The 18,545-nt window shown below is 39.5% G+C and overlaps 1 protein-coding gene across 2 annotated transcripts; it reads right to left on the bottom strand.

The window, feature by feature from the left end:
* Positions 1-6,825: 6,825 nt before the first annotated feature.
* LOC110097210 (pentatricopeptide repeat-containing protein At5g48910) lies at positions 6,826-9,302 on the bottom strand. 2 transcript variants are annotated; one of them, XM_020823471.2, is made up of 2 exons: positions 7,995-9,302; positions 6,826-7,901 (listed from the first exon to the last, which is right to left on the bottom strand). In XM_020823471.2, exons 1-2 carry the CDS (start codon positions 9,136-9,138, stop codon positions 7,231-7,233), a joined length of 1,815 nt encoding a protein of 604 aa, XP_020679130.1. In that variant the 5' UTR covers positions 9,139-9,302; the 3' UTR covers positions 6,826-7,230. The 2 variants fall into 2 exon arrangements, with proteins under 2 accessions (XP_020679130.1, XP_020679129.1); XM_020823470.2 differs by having other exon boundaries at positions 6,827-9,300.
* Between the last annotated feature and the right edge of the window lie 9,243 nt (positions 9,303-18,545).

Genomic DNA, 18,545 nt, shown 5'->3' with positions numbered 1-18,545 from the left:
CTGTATCAGCAATTGACGCCAAGACAAATTCGGTATGCACAGTAGGCTACCCTTGAACAAGAACCCGTGCCTCACATTAAAATCTTCCAGAGGTTCCTTATTAAGTCATTTAGTCCATGCCTTTGCAAAGTCTTGATCCCCTTCATAAAGCTCATGTAAGCATTCCAGCCCAGCAAAATTGGTTTGCAATTGAGTAATGAGTGCGGATCTTCTGCTCAAGGCGTCAGCAACCCTGTTTTGAGCCCCACTTTTATGTTTCAAAACAAAAGTAAATTTCTGTAAGAACAGAACCCACCTAGCGTGCATTCGGTTTATATTCTTCTGGGTATTGATGTACTGCAGCGCCTTGTGATCACTACAGAGGATAAAATCTTGATGCAATAAGTAATGCTCCCATTATTTCAAGGCTCGCACCACCGCATACAATTCCTGCTCATATACTGACCACCGTTGCCGGGACAGACATAGTTTTTCGCTGAAGAACTCAATTGGTCGGCCTTCTTGTACCAGAACAGCTCCAATTCCTACGGTAGAGGCATCGATTTCCACTGAAAATGGTTTATCAAAGTCCGGTAAGGCAAGAACTGGTGCCGATGATAAAGCTGCTTTAATGGCTTCAAAGCTGGCCTGTTGTTCTGCTTTCCAGTGGAATTGTTTCAGCTTCAACAAATCAGTTATGGGAGCTAGCATAATACTAAAGCCTTTTATAAATCTCCTATAAAAGTTTGCTAACCCATGAAAGCTCCTTACTTCCGTGAATGATCTTGGCGTCGGCCACTAAACTATTGACTTCACCTTCCTGGGATCTGCACTTACACCGGTGGTATATATTTTGAATCCAAGGAAAGATACAACTTCCATAGCAAATTCACACTTCTATATATTCAAGAACAGTCGTTGTTCACGGAATACTTCAAAAAGCTGGCGTAAATGTTGAATATGGGCTTCAAGATTGCTGCTGAATACTAGAACGTCATCAAAATAAGAAACACAACATTTGTTGAGAAAAGGCTTTAGAATTTCGTTCATCAAGCGCATGAACGTGGCTGGTGCGTTGCACAACCCAAATGGCATAACACGCCATTCATATAACCCTTCACGAGTCTTGAATGCCGTTTTCCACTCGTCCCCGGGACGAATCCTTATTTGGTGATAACCACTACGAAGATCAAGTTTTGAGAAAATCTGTGATCCCGCCAATTTCTCCAGCATTTCGTCCATCCGTGGCATAGGAAACCGGAACTTGACTGTTATCTTATTAACAGCCCTGCTATCGACGCACATCCTCCAACTGTCGTCTTTCTTTGGTACTAATAATGCCGAAACCGCACACGGGCTGAGACTGTGTTGTATAAGTTGTTTCTCTAGTAGTTCGTCAACTATTTGTTGTAATATCCGGTGTTCGGCGGGGCTCAGCTTGTAGTGTGGCAAATTTGGCAGTGATGCACCGGGAGTCAGGTCGATTTGATGTTGAATATTCCTCAATGGAGGTAGCTCCGCAGGAAGGTGTTCAGGTCCAATGTCCCGAAACTGTTTGATTAACGACTTAACAGATTCAGGGACAGCTTGAGGGTCACTGATATAGGCTTGTTCTTTCACAACCAGGGCTAAGATTTGTGTTGAATCCCTCCAAGCTAGTAGTAGTTGGTTACCTGAAACTACAAGTGAATTGGATTTATTTTTCTCAATTACACAGTTCGTACCTTGAACGTTTGGCAGCAGCCGAATTGATTTGCCCTTCCAATTAAAAGTGTATGTATTAGCTCGGCAGTCATGTGTCGCACCCACGTCAAACTGCCACGGTCGCCCAAGAATTATGTGGCATACATCCATGTCTATTACATCACATACCACTTCACTTGCGTAGCTCTTTCCAATGGACAATAGGACACGGCATAATTCAGTGATCTCCATTTCCACCCCCTTCTTTACCCAACTGACTTTGTAAGGATTTGAATTCCTGGACGTTTTAAGCTGAAGAGCTTCCACGGCAGCTGTGACGCCCCAGGCATCCATAGTGAAAGGACAGCACAAAAAAAAAAATCAGCTTTTTAAGGATTTTACAGCAGCCTTCGACACAACATTTTCGGTGCACCCACTGTCTACCAATAGAGTACACACTTTACCATTGATGGTGCATTTCGTTCTAAACAATGCATTCCTCTGAGAGCCAGTAGGTAGTCGCGGAGACAAGAGTAACTTCTGAAGCACACATATGAGAGGTTCGCCTTCATCGCCGCCTACCTCCTCAAACGACTCGTCCAGCTCATCCTCGGCGTCATCTCGTGGATCCTCACCCTCAGCTTCCACTAATTGCAATTGTGGTCTGGTCGGATACTCATTCGATTTGTGCCCTTGCTGGAAACATCTAAAACATTTGATGTTCATCGGCTTTGCGTAAGGATTGTCTTTAGATTGCCCCCGCCCTCTCAGCACGAACTTCCCCTCTGCACTTTTACTACCCGTAATAGCAGGACGTGGGTTATTGGCGGTGGAATTTTGAATTTTGCTTGCCTGTGTCGCACTGAAGCTTCTTGATCGTGGGTGATCTCCGCCTTGTTCAGGTGCCCTCTTGGATTGACTGCTTCTGCTGTGTCGAGCCAGCTGAGTTTCTACCTTCAGGTCATAATTAACCGCTTGTGAAACGGACCACACCGTGTTCAATTCAAGCTTATCTTGAATAGCTTCCCGCAATCCACCAACATACCTTGCGACCAATTGATTTGTGGATTCATTGAGGTTATTTCTTGCACTTAACAGGTAGAACTCTTCCGTGTAGTCACTCACAGTTCGACTACCTTGAGCGCAATGCTGATATTGAAGATACAACATCTGTTCGTAATCAGTAGGCAAGAAATGGCCACGCAATAGTTGTTTCATCCTCCACCAGCTGCGCACCGGTCCCCTGCCTTCACGCCTTCTCGACTGCAGAAGTTGTAGCCACCACGCGCTAGCCCCCGATTTGAGTCGACATGCAACATATTTGACCTGCTTTTCCTACTCAACTTCCATGTACTCGAAGAAGGTTTCTACCGCCCTTTCCCAGTCGAGGTAATCTTCTATATGTAATTTCCCGTCAAAGAATGGTATGCCCATTTTGACACGGAACTCACTGTGATGTCGATCATTGTCTCGGGGTCTTCTTCGACAGTGGTGAATTACTTCTTCGTCGGAATCTGACAACTCCAACTCTCTAAATTGACCGGTAGCTTCCTCTGAGTCGGACCCCGTCGGAATCGGCGTGTCCCCTGCTGTCATCCGCGCTCCGTCTGCTCTACGCCTACCATTCGGGGTGTTCGCTGTCGCCATTGTCCGCTGCGGAACAATTCGATCCAGACGAGCATAGATTGCTCGCACGTCCCGCCTCAACTCATTATGAAATCGGTGAACGTCGGCGCCAATCTCCTCCAGGTGCTGCGCGAGACCACGGTGTTCTGCCCACAGGGCTTCAAGGCTATGTTCATCTCCGGGAGCCACCCGTCTGTCGCTACTCTGCCATCTGGCTCTGATACCAAATCTGATGTAATGGAATCCTGCACAGAAAGTTAGCCGAGCAAACATGAAACAAATCAATGGAACAGTAAAGACTATTGGTTATGTATTTCTTGTGTAAAATGAAAAAACTGCCCTCTCTTCTTCCTCCCTAACGCATATACCTTCTTCTGTGATAAACGCCTATTCTAAAGATAGCATAAAGGTGAATATTCTGAAATAAGTCAAATAAATTTATTAAATAATTAATTAATTTCAATTTTACTTCTCTATTTCAATTTATAATAATTAATATTGGTAAAATTTTGATTTTATCAAATTTATAATATTTATTACACAATGAAAATTATATATTTGCTTCCAAAAAAATAATCAATCTTAGGGTATAAGCGTATGGTTGAATCACAATCACACAATTAAACACCTATGATTTTTTAAAATATTTTTAATCAAATCATCAAAACAACCAAATTATTTATAAAAAATAATCGGTTCAACTATATTTTAATGTTTTTATACAATTTATATGTTATTATTTGGTCAATACTCAATTAAAAAAGAATACATCGTAATTTATATCCCCACTAATAAAAATTTCTAGCTCCGGCCTTATCCAATAATCCGGCCATCAACTAGATAGCATAATATATCATTAGACAAGGCATTTGATTTCTTGAAATTTCTTTCGCTTCCTAATTCTAAAATTTATTGCTCTCTTAATATTGACAGAGATAACTCTCAACATTATTTTCAAATCTTTGCATATTTCTTTCCCTTCAAATGCAATAAATCAAATAACAAATAGAGAGACAGTAAAAGTTCTTCATAGCAATAAGTTTTTGATAGAATTGATCCTCTGATTCAATAAGCGATAAAGTTCTAAATACTGAATCCATAAATTGAAGTTGACTTTCAAAAGAAAGCGTTTAGGCTTTCCAACCATCAAGAAGAAGTAAGGCTTTATGAAGAAGAGATTGAAAGTCAAAGAGGAACATCCTTCTAGCAGAGATAAGACTATAAGAGTAACCAAGTATGTAATAGCTGAGCTTGTAATATTGATATTTAAAGCCCCACAAAGATTTGTAGGAATAGGAATTTGAGGAGAGAAGAGAATTGCACACTTGGTATGGCTAATGTGTAAACCCCGAAGTTTTCCAAATTGCTCTAGAATGTTTTTTAGGGTTGTTATGATCATTTGCTTTGCCAAATGTTACTAAGTCATCTGCATATAGTAGATGAGAAATCTGATTTTAATCCAATTTTATTCCACTGTATAAATTGTTGGAAATAAAGATCTCAAAAAGATTAAATAGACTACTCATAAATTTACAAAAAGATAGGGAGATAAGAAGCAACTAGGGCTGTCCAAAACGGGTTGCAGGTCGGGTTCGGGTCGAACTCGATAGTGACCCACTACTGTTCGACACGATCCGAACCCGACCTGTTTTCGCAAACGGATCAAATTTTACAACCCGAACCCGACCTGCTAAAAAATCGGGTCAACCTGACCCGACATAAAGTATTTTCACTCTATTTTCACTCGAATGATCAGGAGTCAGCAAAAAATTGTTGTCAAACGCGCGAGTTGGTCCTTTTTACAGGTAAACAATTCCATAGTAAGCTTCAGAAAAGCATTTTCCATCTGGAAAGAAAGGCAATAAATTTTCTTAAAATTATTCCCTATAATTCATTGCATAAAACTTCAATTAAGACTCGCCATTGAAATCATGAAATCACTGCAAATGGTACTGAGAATGATATAATTTGGATCCAAACCATTGAAATCATCAAATCAGTTCCATGGCACTACTGTCTTAGGGTTTAGGGTTTTAGAACATATCTTCGTACATTTATAAATTTCATTCTTTTTAGCAACACTATTTGAACAAATTTCAGGTTGATACTTCACTAGCTCTTTGTTCTCCGTTTTATGATTTAGCAAAGGCAGTGGGAGAAGAACAGATTACTATTTGTTACAGGCTGAAAAAATTGCGGCAATAGAGTGAAAATACTTTATTTTAGTGATATAAGAAATCTCAACACACAAAGAGGAGATAATAAGAACATCAAAATTTTTACATGGAAAACCTTGAGAAAGGGAAAAATTACGAAGAATTTTCAAGTCGAAATAATTATACTAGAATTTGAATAGGTTACAAAAGTCAATTTATTCTCGAACCCAAAGATAGGAAGCATACAATGTATTGAAAAGCTTTGTCAATCTTTAGATGGGTCCACTTGATGCAAAAGTTTGGTAATGGTTGAGAAGAACTTCAACGGCGTTTAGAAAGAACGTCGATGGTTGGGAAGAATGTTGGCGGTTGGGAAGAACTTCAAAGCCTGCGAGGAATGTCGGTGATCTGGAAGAATGTCGGCGGTGGTTGACGTCAAGATGGTTCTCCAAATCTTCTCTTCCTCATCCTCTCTTCTCTCTCTTTTCTTCCTCAATTTTTAAGTGAAGAATGGGAGCTTATTTATAATTTTTTAGGGGTGACATAGCTTGCAAAAAAGGAGATCAAGGTCAAGTTGAGAGTGTTAGGATGAATGACTAATATAGATCCCCTTGGTCATAGATCGTTGATCGAGCATTTATATGCCTTAATGATGTTGGAATTAAGTGATCTTGGGCTCGTTGGAATTGTCTAGTCGAGCCAGTCGATTTGACTATAAGCATGACACATTCAACAAACATTTCATAATCCAATTAATGGGTTGAACCCTCCAAATATGCCTTGAACCCTTGATTTGGTCTCATTTGGGCTTAGATTGGACTGATTTTGGTGTCGTTGGGTTAATTTATTCAAGATGTTTAATTCGACTATAAGTTTGTTGAAATTAAAACTTGGATGATTCTTATTTCAATTCTGGAAGTTTCTTGCATGAATATGCTTCAAGATTCGTCCCCAATCAAGGTAATATATATATATATATATATATATATATATATATATATATATATATATATAAATTTTATTTCAAATATGAAAAAGACAGTACAAGTAAGAGCCGAGAATCAAAATACATCAGAGAAGGGACAGAAAAGCTAAAGCAATAAAACAAGGAACAAACAATCAAGGAAATAAGAAAATGAGTCAAAAACGAACTCAAGGTGACAACCTAGCTCCCGCAACGACCCCGCAGCCAGTCATGACCCATCCATTGGTGACAAAGCACAGAAGAAACCACATCATCAGCTTAGGAAATCACCAAGGTTGCCAACAAGACCTGACCAGCAAGGTGATAAGCAAGGAGCTGCCTCATCATCGTTCAAAGCGTCAGTAAAACCCTTGGCATTTTTTTTTTTTTTTTTTTTTTTTTTTTTTTTTTGTGTTATGTCGCTATGAATTAGACTAGACTTAAGCTTTATTTGGGACGTTTTTCTTACTGTTTTTTAAAGCATCTTTCTAGTAAAAAAAATAATTTTTGTAGAAAACATTATTTGGCAAGATTTAACATAAAAATCTGGCTAAATATTGGTTAAATCTTGTAACCAAAAAGCCCTAAAAGTCCAGCAGCTTGACAGTCACAAACGCAGTTCTATTAACGCAAATCAATTTTGAAGATGATGAAGTGCTGACCTTGGAACTTCCCTATGACTAAATATGTTTCATCTTACATCAAAATCTCCCAGTTTTGAAGTTGAGAGCATCCTTTGAAAATGAAACTTGAATTTTCAATGAGGAAAAGGGCCACTTTGAACTGATAATCTCAATGCAAATTCTCTCTTCCAACTTGTTATCACCAGTAATCCTTGCAAGAGCAACATCCATTTTCAAAATGATGGAAACGACTGCGATCCCTCACTATTATCCTTCTTCCATATAATTTGGAAACTTGTTTTAAAAATTCATGGCAGTCTCCACACACTCTCAGGTTCTTAATCACCCGAAGTGGCATCCCAGGCTTAGTGCTGATAAGCCCAAAGGCAACAGCAATCTTCTCGCTATGGTACAGCACCATACTATCTTTCTCTTCCTCATCAACAATCTTAAGCAAAACTCCTGTAGTATCTGACACATAACCTTCTTCCTTCAATTTTCCTGCCATCTCTTCCAGCATCAAATGTATCTCTCTGATTCTTGGATGGGAATAATCTTCCACAAAAAACTCATTGATTCTACCGTCAACTGCAATCCAACTGCAGCCAGGATTCTTTCTGATGTCAAGTTTCTTCATTCTTAGCCGCACTTCAGCAACAGCTTCCCAATCTCCCAAAGAAGCATAAAAGTTTGATAGAAGCACATGACAATCACCAGCAGCTGGAGCTAATTGGAGTAGATTCTTCGCAGCTCTCACTCCGACTTCGGATTTGCCATGAATTCTGCAAGCTGAAAGCAAAGCTTTATAGATCACATCATCAGGCTTCATTGACATGTTATTCACAAGCTCTTCTGCTTCTTCCAGGAGCCCTGCACGGCTAAGCATATCAACCATGCATCCATAGTGCTCAATCCTAGGCTTCAGCCCATACATTTTGATCATTCTGTTGAAGTAAACTTTACCTTCATCGACCAATCCTGCATGACTACAAGCATTCAGAACACCTAAGAACACAACATCACTAGGGATCACTCCAGCCTGCTCCATCATGTGGAAATAATGAATGGCATCTTGAACCTGGCCATGCAAGGATAGCCCTCCGATCAACGCACTCCAGGTGACTGGGTTTTCCTTAGGCAAAGCTTCGAACAAATGAATGGCATCTTCTATGCTCCCACACTTGCCATACATGTCAACAAGAGCCGAACCCAAAACATCATCCACCTCAATTTCATTCTTTGCAGCGTAAGAATGAACCAATTTTCCAAGTCCTAAAGCTCCAAGCTTTGATATTGCAGGGAGAACACCAACCAAAGTGACATAATTGGGGCTCACGCCATCAACCTGCATCACATAGAAGACATCCACAGCCTCTTTAAAGAGCCCCACTTCTGTATATCTTGATATCATCCCATTCCAAGATATCACACTCTTGTAATTCATTTCATCAAACAGCTTCCTCGCATTAGAAATCATCCCAAGCCTACAATATCCATCAATCAAGATGTTGTGAAGCACTGCATTAGCTTCGCTGCCAGGCTGCAAAAAGCTTCTTTTAACAAGTTTCCGAGCATCTTCCATTTTTCCAGAGAGAGTATACAGGCGAGCTAAATTGGTAAGAACAAATCCATCTTTGAAGAAGCCAAGCTTCATAACATGGCAATGAATCTGCGTACCTTCTTCAATTGCAGAGTTTCTAGCGCAAGCTTTGAAAAGTGATGGGTAGCTGTACCGATTGGGTTTAGGTAGATCGTTATGGAGCAGTCGTATATATATGTGTACGGCTTGGAGGGGAGATTCATCGCTCTCGGAGAAGGCACGGATGATGGTATTCCAGGAGAAAATGTTTGGTTCGGGCATTTCATCGAATATCTGGAGAGCGTACGACAGATCACGGCCACTAGAGATGGCGGCAAATCGCAGGACCTCGGCGGCGACAAGAGGTTCAGTGATTTGTCCCGTCTTAATGGCAATGGCATGGAGTTGACGAAAGTAGCTAAAGCTTTTACAGTTTCTGAGATCGAGAAGAGTGGAAGAAGAAGAAGAAGAACATGAAGAAGAGTGAGATGGGAGTGTCAGTGTTGGGGAGGAGGCTAACAGAAGCATCGTTAGAGTTTTGGCTGTTTAGCTCATAAGAGTCATCTGTCGGCTAATTTGAAAATTAAAAATAAACATTTAAAAATAAAAATGATATACTGCTCCTTTTATTTAAGTTTTAACAGAAGCATTTTAATGAAAATTAAAACATATAGATAAATATCATAGGAAATCACCTTACATTATGCATAAAAATAATATATCCTCATTGCAAGTATCCTATTGTGAGATCAAGTCTATGGAAGAAATTTCTCCCCACTCACCCGGGTTCAAATCTCCTAAACGTCCAAAAAAATTATATTATTATTTTAAAAAATACAATCATTGTAGCAAATCAAATTCTTAATCATCGAAATATTATCTTTTTTGGTCTAATAGTTGATGCGGTGCATCATAGTTTAGCTATTAGTATACTTAAGCTTTCTATTTCTTATTTTACCATTATGTGTTGTCTTCCCATTATCCTAGTTTGCTTCTTTAGATAAAATAGTACGAAGTAGTTTTTGGAGGTGTTTAGCCATTTTCAGCGTGAGAAAAGACCTCATGACAGTAGCTTTTATCCTTGTTGGGGAGTGAGGAAAGTTTTCATACACTGAATATTATACTTCCTCATTGTTGCTCTAGTTCTTTGTTTGTTTTTCCATTGTTCTACCCTGCTTCTTCCACAACATACCACATTAGTTTGTGGTATCAGAGTCAGCGGCTTGGTGAGATGACAGAGAGTAGCAAGCATGTGTCGGGCGATGAGGATCGCAGCTTGGAGGCTCTTTGGGACGCACACGCTTATGTCATGAAGCGGCTAGATGAATGGTCGTGAGCGTCAATCACCTTGCGGTTGAACTGCGGAGAGATCGTGTGGGGGGAGTTCCGGCAAGAGAAACTGCTCCTACGCCTTTACGGCTGGTCACGCCTCCGAACAGGCATGGCGGATGTGGGTTCCATGGACGGCGGCAATTCCACAGTGCTCAGGATGTGTCTTATTCGGAAGATGAATTTGAAGATGGCATTTCCGATGCCTTCCAGGATTCGGACGGGGACAAAGTCGCCGTAGTACCAACAGTGGAGGCCGATGGCGTTTGATAGCCAATGCGGTGAGTTTCGAGTGAAGCTCGACATCCCCTTCTTTGAGGAGCGATTGCACATCGAGAATTATTTAGATTGGGAGAGGGCCGTGGAAATTTTTTTTTTTTATATGGAGGTCGAACCTGGGAAGCAAGTCAAATATGTTGCTTGTAGATTGAAGGGAGGGGCAAGTGCGTGGTGGTCAGTCCCAATGGAAAGAAGGCCGAGGCAGTGTACGAAGTTGGGCACGTATGAAGTAATTGTTACGGTCCTAGTTTCTTCCAACCGACTACGAACAATTACTCTACCTGAAGTATCAACAATGCACACAAGGCGGTCGCTCTGTGAGTGAATACACCGAGGAGTTTTTCAGACTGTGTGCTAGAAATGACCTCCATTAGTCTACTAATCAATTAGTAGCCTCATACGTTGGGGGTTGAAAGATACCATCCGGGACAAGCTAGAATTGAATGCAGTGTGGTCGTTGGCCGAAGCCGTCAACTTCTCCCTCAAGGCCGAGATGCAACTACACCGACAATCCCGCAGTCATTCTTCCAGGCGACAGTTTTTTGAGCAAGGCACTGATTCGGGCAAGCAGTCCAGCAAGGCAGCAAGGAAGCCCCCAGGGCAGCTTGAAAGCAATCCTCAACGAAGTATTTGTAAATCACCAATGGAGCCGAGAGTGCAGCTTAAACCTGTGGCAGCAATTAAGGAAAATCCTTATGCAAAGCTTCACCAAAGCATCGCCAGAGTTTAGCTCATAAGAGACATCTGAGTCGGCTAAATTGAAAAATTAAAAAATTAAAAATGATATAGTGCTCCTTTTATTTAAGTTTTTACAGAGGCATTTTAATGGAAATTAAAACAAATAGATAAAATATCATCAGAAATCACCTTACATTATGCATAAAAATAATAAATCCTATTTTCAATTTCAAGTACCCTCATTTAAAATTTATTATTTTAGCCCCAAGTTCTCAATCATAGAGATACTATCTGCTTTGATCTAATAGTTTCATGATTTTTTTCTCTTTGATGTAACTTCCCATGCCAAGAGATCACCCATCCCAAAAATGGTCCTATACAGACATGCTTAACTTTAAAGTTTCTAATAAAATGTCGCTAATATTATATATTTATACCAAAATGAATCATGATATTTAAGCATTTAACTTTTATTTTTGTAAAGAGTTTTGCAATCATAACTTCCAAAAATCAAATGAACAGCTGAAAGAGAGATAAGAACATTTATGCAATTATTATAATAACTGTGAGAATTTCAACCATCCAATTGTGCTAAAAAGGTGAAGAACTCTCACATTTTAGGGTTGAAAAGCATGAGATGTTTGTGAAACTGGAAGGGACTTTTGAACAGTAATTTCATTTGGTTACTATTTCCTTATAATTTTGTCATGATTTTTTAAAATATTTTGTGACGTAAAGCTATTTTTATAAGGCATTTTTACATATATAACATCTAAAATTATTGAAAATACACATTTAACACATAAACTTCTATATTAGGTTAAAAATTTTGCTTTCCTCTCGGCTGCTAGGGTTTCCGACTGGGCGATCCTGACGCTCCTCGCCCATTTGGGGTGAGCGCTCCTCGGTTCCTCGATCTCCTTCTTCTAGGGAAGTTTTCTCTTCCCTTTTCTTCTTTGTTGTGATGGTTTTGTTTTTCATTTTGGCTTCGTTTCGGCTCCTCCGACCTCTTTTGCCGGAATGGCGGAGAAATGTTTGTATGATCCTGATTTTTTGGAAGGTTCGTTCAAATCTCGGTCTTTTCTCGATGCTCTTGCTGGTAGCCCCACTGATGGTAAATTTACTGATCTCAAACCTTCCTTTTTTGTGGTTTGCCGTCGCTATGGATTTCAGAGGAAGAAATCAATGCCCTTGAGATTCATTTTCAATTTCCTTTAATTAGTTTTTTCCCTTCTAAGAGGTTTTCTCTGGAATCAATTCGTAGGTTTTTTTTTTCATCCTTAAGCTCACTGGCGATGTTTCAGTTACTTTGCTTGATCAGTCAATTATTTTGATCAAGTTGAGCAATGACCTTGATTATTGTAGGATTTTTTGTCATCGTTCTTACTTAGTTCATAATTGCTATATGAAACTAACCAAATGATCTCCTCTTGTTGATGTTGGTGTTGAGTTGCCTGTAATCCCTATCTAGGTTTCATTTTGGTTTCGTTTCGGCTCCTCCGACCTCTTTTGCCGGAATGGCGGAGAAATGTTTGTATGATCCTGATTTTTTGGAAGGGGTTTGAGTTTAATTTTTGGTAGGCCATTGAAGGTTGGTAATGCTACTTCCGTGGGTTCTAGACCGTCTGTAGCTCGTGTGCCTGTTAAGCTTGACATAATGAAATCTTATCCAGATAAAGTCTAGTTGGGTCCTAAGAATCTAGAATATATTCAACATGTTTCGATGGAAGCTTTCCCAGCCTTTTGTGCTTCTTGTAAATGTATTGGGCATTTGAGTGGTCATTGTCGACCTCTCCAGTTTGTCGTGCATAATGTTGTTTTTGTAGTCTCTAAACCGTTGACTGTTAATGTTAGCTGTGAGGGTGATATGGTGGAAAATAATGTTTCTTGTGATGTCAATGTAGGTGCTTTAGAGTTGTGTCTCGCTGTTGGTGATAACGGGAATGTTGCTGGCATTGACACTGTAGTTTCTAATTTTGTCGATGAAGTAATTAATATAGGTTCTGATTTATCTAATACTTCAAAATTGAATTGTGTTGATGATGAGGCTTATGGGCCTTTTTTTGAGATAGGTTGTGTGGTGGCACCTGACATGGGTGATGTACCTATGGCTCTTGAGGATGCTCTGGATGGTTTGGATACTCCGTCACCTATTCTAGATGGGGTTATGGTACCTGTTGGATGCTCTAACTTGAATGTCTCCATTTCGATTGGGGAAGATGTGGAGCTCTCTGCTCTTGTTTATGAGTCTTTGAATGTTATTAACTGTTGCATGAACCTGATAGATAGTCCTACTAATGATAAGGATGAGGAGGTGTTGGGTGTTGTTTCTGTTTCCTCAGGTTCTGTGGAGGCTGGGGGTTCGGATGGGCTTGTTGTGTCGTCTGAGCTTCATATTTCTCCCATTGCTACTTTGAAGCCCTTAGTTGATGTACCCATTTCTGTCATTTCCAATGCTGGTATTTTAGCCCACCTAGCGAAGAATAATGTTCGGTGCCAATGCAATTTGTTAGAGGGGACATTTATTTAGCTGAAGGGGAAGAATTTCAGAAGTTAGAATTGGTTGCTCAGGACAATTTCGATTTAAGTCTTCTCTAAGTTGCGGCTGTGAGTTTTTTCGAAATAATGTTAAGCGCAGTAAAAACAAACCCAAAAAGAAATAACTTTTCTTTTTGGAGTCTTTTTAGTTTGGTTTGCTGGTTTATCTTGATATTGGTTCTATTGCGGCATCATTTTTGGATTAGGACAATGATGAAGCAGGTTTCCTACAAGCCCCTTGGATGGTCATGGTTTGGTTGGCAACCTAGGTGGTTCTGTTGTCTTTTGGCTATTTTCTTCTTCCCTCCTTGGATGGTCCCAAACTTGGCAACTAGGGGCAGTCTAAGTCAAATTGGTTGGGGATTTTTAATTTGATTTCGTCTAGAGTGCTTGATCCGATCGTTTATTGTAGTGTTTTGGCTATAATTTTTATCTATGTGGCCATTATTTGGTCTTGCGGTGTATTGTTCTTATTTATTAATGTTGCTGCGTGCTAGAATATACGCGGCGGTAGAGTTTGTAAATTCGCGTCCTAGCGTTGTACGAGTATTCAGCACACAAGCAGAAAAAAGAAGTGAACACAAGGGTTTTTACGTGGAAAACCCAAAAAGGGAAAAAACCACGGGACCTCGCCCAGTTCTAAAGTTCCACAAGTATTTTTGTAGATTACAAATGGCTGATTCGTCCCAAAAGTAGGGACAATCAGAATAAAATTTGTTTCTTCCAGGAAGTTTACAAAGTTCTGCAAATTCCCGACATTTCCCGAAAATCCGGCAGAGTTCTGGCGTCTTCAGGCGGCAGGAAGAGCTCCGGCGGTGGTCGAGGAGGAGCTTCTTCCTTTTCCTCCTTCTTCTCTTGTTCTTCTTCTCTCTCTTCACTTGAGTCCCCTTTGTGTAGAATGAGGACTCTATTTATAGTTTTTCTGGAGTGGCATAGCCCGTAAATAGGCATGAGATCAGGGACGAATTGGGAGTGTTTTGAATGGACGGCCGATATCGAATCCTTTGATCATACACACTTTGTTGGGCATTTGAAGGCCTTAATGATGTCGGAATTCGGAAATCTTGGGTTCGTTGGATTTTTCTCGTCCAGCCGCTCGATTCGAGTATAAGCTCGTTAAAATCGGAGACCGTTTGGTAACTCAAATTGCGGTTTGAACCTTCCAACAACGCTTCGGGTTCATGATTCAGACTCATTTGGGCTCGGATTGGGTCGAATTTGGTGTCGTTGGATTTGTATTTCCGAGACGCTCAGTTTGACTGTAAGCTCGCTGAAATCGGAGTTCATATGCTCTCGAATTTAATTTTTGAAGTTTCTGAACTGATTTTGCCTCCAGATTCGTGCCCAATCAAGATAATTTCATGATGACGTATCAAATGTATCATTTTTTCTTTAAAAAAAAAAAAAACAAACTAAACTTTTATATTAACTAATATACCACCTAAAATCCCCATTTCCTTCGCTTCTATCACTCTATTGAAAATATGAGATATTTGTATTCACTGTGATAGGATGCCATTGACGGAGAAGACAGTCATTGATAGTGATTTTTGATGGAAGGTTTAAACATGATGTTAAAATTGATTAAAAGATGAGTTTTATGTGGTATATTAGTAAATATAAAAATTTAGATGTTAAATATATATTTTCAATAGTCTTAGGTGTTATGTATGTAAAAATTCTTTTTTATAATTATAATAGTAAAATTATTTTCTCCACAACAACTTTTTAATCAACTTCATAAAACATTACAATAATTTTGATTGTTCTTTCATAGCTAAACAAACATTATTTTGTATAAACATCTTATAGTTTCTACTAAATAACATTATTTATTAATGAGGAACTCCTTATACTTTATTTTTTCTCGTACATTCAAATTTTCAGGTCTAGTCAAATAGTGCCGGGTCAGTTCCAGGTTGGACTTGAACTTGACCCGTGACCCGGTAGTCAAATGGTGCTTGTGAGTGAAGAGATGAGGAAGTGCATGGCCATTAGAAAAAGTAGAGGGCAGGGCGGTGGGGGATTATGGGCTGAGGTTAGGGGAATCGGCTAAGATGATTGGCGTGGTTATAGCTGAGGGGATGGAGTTAGGCGGTCTGTTGGAGGTGTACTTCATGTAGCTCTAAACTGGTTACTGTTAATGTTAGCTGTGAGGGTGATATTGTGGAAAATAATGTTTCTTGTGATGCCAATGTAGGGGCTTTAGAGTTGTGTCCCACTATTGGTGATGACGGGAATGTTGTTGGCTTTAACACTATAGTTTCTAATTTTGTCTATGAAGTAATTAATATAGGTTCTGATTTATCTAATGCTTCAAAATTGAATTGTGTTGATGATGAGGCTTATCGGCCTTTTTCTGAGATAGGTTGTGTGGTGGCACCTGACATAGGTGATGTACCTATGGCTCTTGAGGATGCTCTGGATGGTCTGGATACTTCGTCACCTATTCTAGATGGGGTTATGGAACCTGTTGGCTGCTCTAACTTGAATGCCTCCATTTCGATTGGGGAAGATGTGGAGCTCTCTGCTCTTGTATGTGAGTCTTTGAATGCTATTAACTGTTGCATGAACCTGATAGATAGTCCTACTAGTGAAAAGGATGAGGAGGTGTTGGGTGATGTTTCTGTTTCTTTAGGTTCTGTGGAGACTGGGGGTTCAGATGGGCTTGTTGTGTCGTCTGAGCTCCATATTTCTCCCATTGCTACTTTGAATCCCTTAGTTGATGTACCCATTTCTGTCATTTCCAATGCTAGTATTTTAGCCCACCTATCGAAGAATAATGTTCGGTGCCAATGCAATTGGTTAGAGGGGACATTTCTTTAGCTGAAGGGGAAGAATTTCAGGAGTTAGAATTGGTCGCTCAGGACAATTTCAATTTAAGTCTTCTCTAAGTTGCAGCTGTGAGTTTTTTCAAAATAATGTTAAGCACAGTAAATGCAAACCAAAAAAGAAATGACTTTTCTTTTTGGAGTCTTTTTGATTTGGTTTACTGGTTAATCTTGATTTTTGTTCTATTGCGGCATCATTTTGGATTAGGACAATGATGAAGCAAGTTTCCTACAAGCCCCTTGGATGGTCACGGCTTGGTTGGCAACCTAGGTGGTTCTGTGGTCTTTTGGCTGTTTTCTTCTTCCCTCCTTGGATGGTCCCAAGCTTGGCAACTAGGGGCGGTCTGAGTCCAATTGGTTGGGGGATTTTCAATTTGATTTCGTCTAGAGTGCTTGGCCCGATCGTTGATTGTAGTGTTTTGGCTGTAATTTTCATCTATGTGGCCATTATTTGGTCTTGCGATGTATGGTTCTTATTTATTAATGTATCATTTTTTTCTTTAAAAAAAACATAAACTTCTATATTTACTAATATAACACCTAAAATCCCCTTTCCTTCTATTCTACCACTCTATTGAAGCGATGAGATATTTGTATTCACTGTGATAGGATGCCATTGACGGGGAAGACAGTCGCTGATAGTGATTTTTGATGGAAGGTTTAAACATGATGTTAGAATTGATTAAAAGATGGGTTTTAGGTGATATATTAGTAAATATAGAAATTTAGTGTTAAATATATATATTTTCAATAGTTTAGGTGTTATGTGTGTAAAAATCCCTTTTTATAATTATAATAGTAAAATTATTTTCTCCACAACAACTTTTTAATCAACTTCATAAAACATTACAATAATTTTGATTGTTCTTTCATAGCTAAACAAACATTATTTTGTATAAACATCTTATAGTTTCTACGAAATAACATTATTTATTAATGAGGAACTCCTTATACTTTATTTTTTCTCGTACATTCAAATTTTCAGGTCTAGTCAAATAGTGCCGGGTCAGTTCCAGGTTGGACTTGAACTTGACCCGTGACCCGATAGTCAAATGGTGCTTGTGATTGAAGAGATGAGGAAGTGCATGGCTATTAGAAAAAGTAGAGGGCAGGGCGGTGGGGGATTATGGGCTGAGGTTAGGGGAATCGGCTAAGATGATTGGCGTGGTTATAGCTGAGGGGATGGAGTTAGGCGGCCTGTTGGAGGTGTACTAAACGTAGACTGCTAAGGCCATGAGAAATCTGTTTGGTTGAGATTATTGGTTAGATGAGCTATTTTATCAACAAAATCTTTTTTTTTTTTCATTAATAAAAGGAGGATACAAACAAGTCCAGCAAAGAATGAAGTAAATATTACAATGCAATAAGCAATACATAAGAGATAACAAAAAGTGAAGAAGGCAAAAGCCAACCGGGCTGAGTCATTGGCAAGAAGATTTCTACAACCATTCAGAAGCTAGGTAAGGACTATCCATAAGGGGAAACAAGCAGCATCCCTCACAGATGAAGGCGCAAAAGGGACAAATATAATCTCACATCCCACACAAAGACCACCAATCAAAACAAGAGGAAGTGCAACCAGTGGTTTCCATCAAGCCACGACCATCTAGATGATGAGCAGAAAGTCACATCATCATTGCCCAAGCCACAAAAAAAAAAGCAACAAACACAAAGGCAAGCCGCCAACAATACCAACCAAACCAACCCCTCAAACAGCCCAGCTATCAAAATATAGAGCAACACCCACAATAATCCAAAGAAAACAGCCAGCCCTAACCAAACATACCCTAACAGCATAAAGAAGGTCAATTCCAAAAAGAAAACTCATTTCTTTTTGGATTTAAATCTTCTACGCTTACCAATCTTTTTTAAAAAAATCATCATCAGCAATTTAAATAATATTTAAATCAAAGTTATCACAAAAAACTAATTCTTTCTCATTAATTTCCTCCCCACGAGCTGAAGAATTGTCATCTTCTAACCATTCACCATCACCATGCATCACCTCATGATCCCTAGATTTACAAGCAAGATGAGCTAAAAAAGCATCATTGAATATAACGGATATAGACACATAAACATTTTTGTCCACATGATCAACACCATCAAGAAAAGAAGTATTAAGACGAACGAGAGTATCCGAAGCATTACCAACCTCACTACTCTCAACAGGCACAAGCCCACCCACAGGGCTAACCATCTCTTGGTTCCCAGGATCCAGAGGGACAAAATCAACAAAAACCGCAACTTCGCCATCACCAATATAAAAAAAAAAAAAAT

Source organism: Dendrobium catenatum, unplaced genomic scaffold (assembly GCF_001605985.2).
Source record: "Dendrobium catenatum unplaced genomic scaffold, ASM160598v2 fragScaff_scaffold_856, whole genome shotgun sequence".
In the NCBI taxonomy this organism is placed as follows: Eukaryota; Viridiplantae; Streptophyta; class Magnoliopsida; order Asparagales; family Orchidaceae; genus Dendrobium; species Dendrobium catenatum.
This window is presented reverse-complemented; position numbering and strand designations above follow the sequence as displayed.